The sequence below is a fragment of the Taeniopygia guttata genome, chromosome W (genome assembly GCF_048771995.1).
Source record: "Taeniopygia guttata chromosome W, bTaeGut7.mat, whole genome shotgun sequence".
Classification (NCBI taxonomy): Eukaryota; Metazoa; Chordata; class Aves; order Passeriformes; family Estrildidae; genus Taeniopygia; species Taeniopygia guttata.
This window is the reverse complement of record NC_133064.1, coordinates 2,140,644-2,147,748: the sequence shown is the minus strand read 5'-3', so window position 1 is coordinate 2,147,748 and position 7,105 is coordinate 2,140,644. Positions and strand designations below refer to the sequence as shown.

Sequence of the window (7,105 nt, the reverse complement as noted above, 5' to 3'; positions counted from 1 at the left end):
CCCCCTCCTAATGAGGGGGCCCTTCCTCACCCCCCCACCCCCCAGGACCCTCCCTGCCCCCGGCCCGACCCCCAGTGTGATGTCGGGAAAGCCGGAGCCCCGGCAGTGTCGGCCCGTGTGTTGCACTGTAATGGGGGGACCCGCAGAGCGGCTCCTGCCCCGTGTGGGGACCCCAGCGAGGGCGGGGGGCGCCGGGCTCCGGCCCTCTGGGCTTTATTATCCGGCACCCCGAGCCCCGCGGCTGCGAGGAAAGAAGGAAAAGGGGAATGGGCAACGAGAACAGGGCAGCTGAGCGGCAGTCCAGGGGAAGGGGACAAGGACAGGGGGCAGGGGGACAGAGGTCGGGGTGCGCGGGGCAGTCGGGGAGGGGGCTGGGGGGAAGGCAGGGTGGAGGAAGGAAAGGAAGGATTGAAGGCAGGTTTGGGGAAGGAGGCGGAACGTGTGGAGCGGGGAGGGGAGCAGGGAAAGGGGGCGCGGGGGAACCCGGCTGGGGAGGGAAGGAAGAGGGACAGGATAGAGGAACAGGGTAGGGGTCAGTAGGGGAATAGAAAGGGAGGAAAGGGAAAGGGGTGTAGGGGGGGCCGCCCGGGGGGGAGGGAGGGGAGGGCTAGGGGGGAGAGGGAGGGGGGGGGTTTGGGGGGGGGAGGGTGTAGGGGGTGGGGGAGGGGAGGAAGGGAGGGTACACAGGAGAGGTATAGAGAAAAAGAAACGCAAAAGAACAGAAACACAGAAGCAAAGAAATATAGAGAAAAAGAGATAAAGGGGCCCGCCCGGCCGCAACCTCCCGCCCCGAGCGCCCAGCGTCAAATGGCTCTGCCCGGCCCTCCCCGCCGCTTAAATCCCCCCGGCCCCGCCCCGCGCAGGCGCGCTGGGGCCCCGCGCACCTGTGCGCGCACCTGTGCTGGCCCCGCCCCCGGCCCCGCCCCCCCGCCCCCCGCCCATAAATGGCGGCGGATCCGCGCCCGCCTCACATTCTGCGGGGAATGCTCGGCCGGGCTGCGGCGGGACCGGCGCTCGGAGCGCCGTGCGGAGATCGGATCGGGGCTGCTCCCGGCGCTGCGCGGCGCCCGACGGGCTCAGGTGGGACCGGGACTGGGATCCGGGCCCGGGGATTTGGGCCCCGGTCCCGCCGGTGGCTGCTGTGGGAGCCGGGCAGCGCCGCTCCTTCCTCGGCGGGCAGGGTGGGGGTGCCGGGGCCGGAGGATCGGGGCTGGGATCGGGACCGGCACCGCCGCTCCGCCGGGGCCGCCGCTCCCGCTCCGCCTGCGCCCGGTGCGGGGCTGCAGGAGCCCGGAGCCCCCGGAGGGCAGAGAGCACCTCCGGTCCTTGGCTCGGCAGGGCAGGAGCTGCCGTGCCCGGCCCGTGGCTCGCAGCGTGACCAACGCACGGCCCGGCACGGGCACCGGGGCACCGGACAGCGCTGGCACGGACGCGGCTGAAGGGCTGCCCGTGGCTCTTCGGCCGGGGGCTGCTCCCCACAGGCGCGCAGGGATGCTTCAGCCCGGACAGACGGCACCGACAGCCCGGAGGAACCCCAGGGAACGGCTGGCATCACCTGGGAACGGAGGCACGGCCGTTTGCAGAGGGGCTCTGACAGCAATCCCCGTTTCTGACCTCCCCGAGCTCCCACACAGCTGCCAGGTATGTCCCAGCCACCCCAAATCTCCTCCCTCTTTTCCAGCCTCAGGCCATCATCCACCAGCAGCGTTTGTGATTTATTAAAAAAATATGGATATTGATCTAGTATCGAAATCCTAATGTGACGGACAAAAACTCTCTAACAGTTTAAAGTTAGCAAGTGTGTGTTTATTCGACGCCGGGCAGCGTGCGGGATCGCTCCCAAATACACACCGCCCCTTCCAGGTGATTACAGAGTCTTTTTATCCATACAAGTATTGAATACACGAAATACAAATACATATTCATAATTTTGGTACATCCCATTCCCCGCTTCGTATGCTAATCACTCCAAAAGCTATTAAGCATGCGTAGTTTGTCCTTTGAAATGGGTCGGTGGTCCCTTTCATGGGGAGGGGTCCCAAAATGAGGAAGTAAATGACATCTTCCTCCTTCTGACCTTTCTACCTTTTCAATGCAAGTATGACAAATGAACTCTTGGTAGAACTCCCATTCCTTGTCTTCAATTGGTTTCAGAACAGAGGAGGCCCACAATTGTCTTATGTTCCTAAAAGCTATTTATCAGTTTCTATATTCTTCATTATAAACCCAGCTAACTAAACATTGTGCTGACAAGCAATTAATTATTAGTTAACTACTAACTCCTAACTTCATCAAGGCCTACTCATTTATTATTCTTATTTTAATTAATTCTAGTAAGACGTATTTCTCTTAGCTCCTCAAAATCTCTAAATGCCTTAAAGTTTACGTTTCATTTGAGCCAAGGCAATCTTCCCTCACAGATACTAAATGCCAAGCCACAGCCTCGGAGATGCCTTAAAATCAGAGGTTCGAGTGCGATGATGTCTGGAGATTTCCAGGGAGCCAGCTGGAGGTGCAGAAGTGATGGAAAACTCTCACAGGTGGGTCCCACTGGAGGTGTGCTGCAGGCAGGGATGTGCATCCCTTTCCTGAGGGAAAAGGACATGCAGAGGCCACTGCTGAGGCTCTGAAAGGAGCGGAGCTTCTGCAGGACAGATGTTCTGCCTCAGCACAGGCCGGGAGCGCATCCAGCCACCCCCTTGTCCTGCTTTAAAACATCAGCTGGAGCCTGAGCTCCGGGGGGTGAAATCAGCTGAGTTCCAGGGAACTCTGTCAAGTGACTCCAGACACAGCCCTGGGCTGGGGGATGAGGGTTTTAAATAGCAAGTTCTATAGAATAGAGACCTGTCCTTGTCCTGATCCCACTGAGCTTCCCTGGAACCTCTGCTGGTTCCTGACACAGCTGGTGCTAAAGTGGCAGCTCTGCATGGGAATTTCCACTCTCCACGAGGCACTGTCAGGTTATTCCAGCAGGAATTCAGCAGGGAACCTGGGGCTGTGGGCATAATTCATCTGAACTAGCAAAGCTGATACTGAACCCCAAATCCCGGCACCACGCAGAGAACAATCTTTGTGCAAAATCCCCTGGGTGAGGAAGTTTCAGCAGCCAAATGTATAGAATGATCTAAATCCCAGCAGCCAGCATCCCCCAGAGGGACAATCCAAGTGCCAGGGTGGGAGCCCTTGTCCTTCCCCTGCTGCTGGTGGGACAAATTCCCCTCGGCACAGCTGGCTGGGCGGGAGCTGAGAGCAGGAGGGGCGGGAGCAGGGATGGGAGATGAGGCAGCTGGAATGTCACCTGGAGCAGCTGAACACGTTCTGTCCCTGCAGCAGCCAGGAGCCAAAGCAGATCCCTCCTGGCCGGGCTGGAGGGCAGCTGCTGCATCTGCTCTGGGGGAAAACTCCTTGCCCCTGCCAGGAGAGCTGACTCTGCTTTTCCTCCAGCTCCTGAGCAGTGTCAGGGCCACAGGGAGGGAGTTCAATCCCAAAAAATCCCCACAGCCCCCGGAGTGAATGATCCAGGCAGAGAAAATCAGCATTAAAATAAAAAACTTAAAGCTCTGTCAAAAAGGCTGTGACAACAGTGCAGTGGGATTCCCAGGAACCTTCTGGTTTGCTCTCGGAATGCTCTTGGTTCTCTTTCATGTATTTTTAGTCTCTCAACGGGCAGCTTGAAGAATTTATTCTGGGACTTAGAGGTTGAGCAGGGTGGGCTCTGGATTGACCTTCGTCTCTGGTGCCACTTTGTGTGAACACAACTTGGCCAGGCTGGGTGAACTCATGGCCTCAGCTTTCCCCTCCAAAATGTCCCTCACTTATTTCCCTGCGGGTGAGCTGGGATTTGGCCCCAGACTGTCACTCCTCACCTCCCCGTGCCCGCACAGTGTCCGTTCTGTTCCCCACAGAGCCCTGGGGACACCAGGGGGTCCCTTTGCCTTCTCCTGCCCCTTTCCAGCCCGAGGCTCCTCTGCCCTTGTCCCACACAGCACAGGGGCACAAAAGGGGAAAGGCTCCAGAAAACATTTCTGCAATTAACCAGCAATTATTTCAATTCCCCAGTGAGAAGAACGTGAACTCACAGCCACCGAGGCCTGACAGGTTCCTGCAGTGAGAGCTCAGCGCTTGTCTGCAGAGGTGAGTGCAGCACCTGAAAGGAAAAAAACACAGGGGAAAAATGTGATTTATTTTGCTTCAAAGTTATTTCAAGTTCTTAAAGCCCAACCAACTTTTCTCTTGATTTTGGTCGGGTGAAACAGGAGCAGTGGGCAGGGGTCGTGCCATTGATGCGGACGTGCCTGATGCTTTCTAGGGCAGAAAAAGTAGATCAAACTCACCTTATGCCAAGCAGTGATTAAAAAAGATTTATAGCTCTTTAAACATAGCACCCTTTAATTACCATAATGTTTCTTCCATGAGTTTAACTAATTCTCAGTGTATTTTATAAAACTTAAAATAACACCTCCTCCCCATAAAACAGACTCATCAAGCATTAGACAAAAAGTCCTAGTTCCAGTCTCACGCTCCCACATCTAACCAAAGGAGACCTTCCCCACAACCAAACAAAAAATCAAAATAACATACCATACAACTCAGCTGTATCCAAAAACCCTCACCTTTATTTCCTCCAAACGCCAAATACTCTTCAAATTCTAAATCAAAAACTCTCAGAAAAACAACAAAAACCATCAAAACATACTTCAAAAATAGAAAAGCCTAACCATATAAATATTTTTTCAAAGCCCACAAAAAATATAAAACAATCTAATCAATATCCTGCATTTAAAAAAACCCCACTGTACAAATTATCACCATTTGAAATGTAACATAAATAAAAGATCTTTTACTAAGAAACATATCTCCCAATAAATAAAACCACCCTGTAAAGATATAAGTAATAATTATAACTCAACCAACTAAAATTTCTTTAAAACCAAAAGACTTAAAAGACCTTCAATATTTATAAATAATAACATTCAATATGTTGTGTTAATAAAATCAAACAAAATTAAATGTCAGTACATTTAAATAAATACATTAAGTTTCTTTTTATCTATTAAAATTAAGTTTATTATTCCTTACTATCAAAATTCATTGTCTAAATTTAAATGTTATTTAATATAACTTATCCTAAATTTTATCAAAGATCATTTCTCTAAACTATACAGTATATGGTTAATTTTCTTAAAAATTAAAACAACTCCAATGAAAACAACTAAAAGAAAACACTAACAAACACCTATTCAGAAGTAAAAAAATACAGTGTATTATATCATCAATTTCATCAAAAATTCTGCTCTTCATTACAATCCCTACTCTTTTTATCTTTTGTAACACCAAAAAATAGCAATTACTATTCATATCACACTATTTAAAAATTTTACTCTATTTCCTTAATATATAAATATTTTTTAAAAGTTATCCTAACTTCTTCAAACACTTACTACTAATATACTTTATCTCTTTATATAATGATCTAAAAACACATAAAATTTCCAATTCCTACTTTTTTATTCTCAACTTATACCGCTCTTACACCAGGTTAACTCTCTAACTAATCTCTACACTAACTCTATAATTTAACCTAATGTTATCTCATCATTTTAAATATTTTTCAAGATTAAAAAAAAGATATTTGATTAAAAACCTCCTCCAAACTGTTAATCTTATCAGTTTCCTCAGTTATTATTACAAAATCACTTCAATATAAAATCCAACTACAACATTAATTTCTTTTTCTAAGTTTCACACTAAGTAATCACTCTCTCATACATTTCCTCCACCTTCACACTCTCAATATCCAAATCCAAACTCACAATCCTGTCCATAACCACTTTCAAATCCTTAAAAAAAAAGGTTACTATATTCAAAGCATATCTATTCTAAAAAACTTCTAAAAAAACCAATTATTAAATAATGTAATTAATCTTTAATCCTAACATTTTTACTCTTAACTACTACTTTTAAAAACATTATATAAAAATATATTAAGTAACATTTGCCAATTAAAATTTAAAATCTAACCTAACCCTAACTCTACCTAAATAAAATAATTAACAACAAACCCAAATATTTTCTACGTCAAAAATAAATTAAAATAACTTTAATTTAACAATTTAACTTTATCAATATAACAAATAAACTTATTTTTAGAATAAACTTAAAAAATCATTATCCACACATAAATATTTAACTTACCACTAATTTAACATTTATCAACTATTATAACTCACACAAAATCTACTTATAAAAATGTACAACTTTAAGAAATATCAAAAATAAGAATAACTTATAAAACGTAACAATAAATAAAATTTAACACCATAATTTAAAAATCTTATGCCAAAATTATACATTTTAATTATATTATTATAATAATACTACTACTAATGATAACACCTTCCTTATGTTAATATGTGCAACAAATGCTTAACAAATCCATTAATAAAAACTTTTTTTCATACAGAGAGAGAGGGGAGATGTGGGAATGGGAAAACCAGAAACTCCCAGAGACACTGAAAGATTTGATCTGCAGCCTCGGGAGAAGCTGGGATTGATGTACCAATACAAGACACGGGCATTACGCAGGAAAAGAATAAAACAACATAAAATAACTTCTGTTTCTGTGGCTGTCAGTAGGAGCCTGCCCCGAGTGAGTGAGAGAGGAAACTGTGTGGGCACGATGGGGAAGGGTTTGCAGGGCAGGGCTGGGGCTGTGTGCGCTACACTGAGAGCTGACAAGTTCCAACAGAAGGCATTGAACAAAAGTACCCTCAGTGCGGCAGAACTGAGCAGAGGTGCTGGGTTCCAAAAGCCAAATAAACCCCGGGGTTAGAAAGTTCTGGCCTGCCTTGGAACAAAGAACTTGTGGCTGCTCCTGAGCCGCAGCAGCTGCTCGCTCTGCAAACCCTCACGCTCCCAGGCGGGTGTTCACCTGAGCACTGAGTGCTCCCGGCCCAAGAGCAGTCCCATCCCTTCCTTGCTAACAGCACAGGGAGAAAAAATGAAAAAAGATCACTCTGGCCAGCAGGGCTCTCTCTCTCTGCATGGGTTAGGGGCAGGGCCCTGCAGGGAGCAGGGCGCTCCAGCACCGACAGCCCGAATCCAG

General features: G+C 47.7%; 1 protein-coding gene across 1 annotated transcript; it reads left to right on the top strand.

Annotated features, from left to right (window-relative positions):
- Positions 1–658: 658 nt before the first annotated feature.
- On the top strand, positions 659–6,611 carry LOC140682084 (uncharacterized). The gene is made up of 2 exons (XM_072923001.1): positions 659–4,134; positions 6,464–6,611. Exon 1 carries the CDS (start codon positions 808–810, stop codon positions 1,720–1,722), a length of 915 nt encoding a protein of 304 aa, XP_072779102.1. The 5' UTR covers positions 659–807; the 3' UTR covers positions 1,723–4,134; positions 6,464–6,611.
- The last annotated feature ends 494 nt before the right edge of the window (positions 6,612–7,105 follow it).

Coding starts and splice junctions, on each gene's coding strand:
- LOC140682084 (XM_072923001.1), top strand. CDS start 808: ATGGCTCTGCCCGGCCCTCCCCGCCGCTTAAATCCCCCCGGCCCCGCC.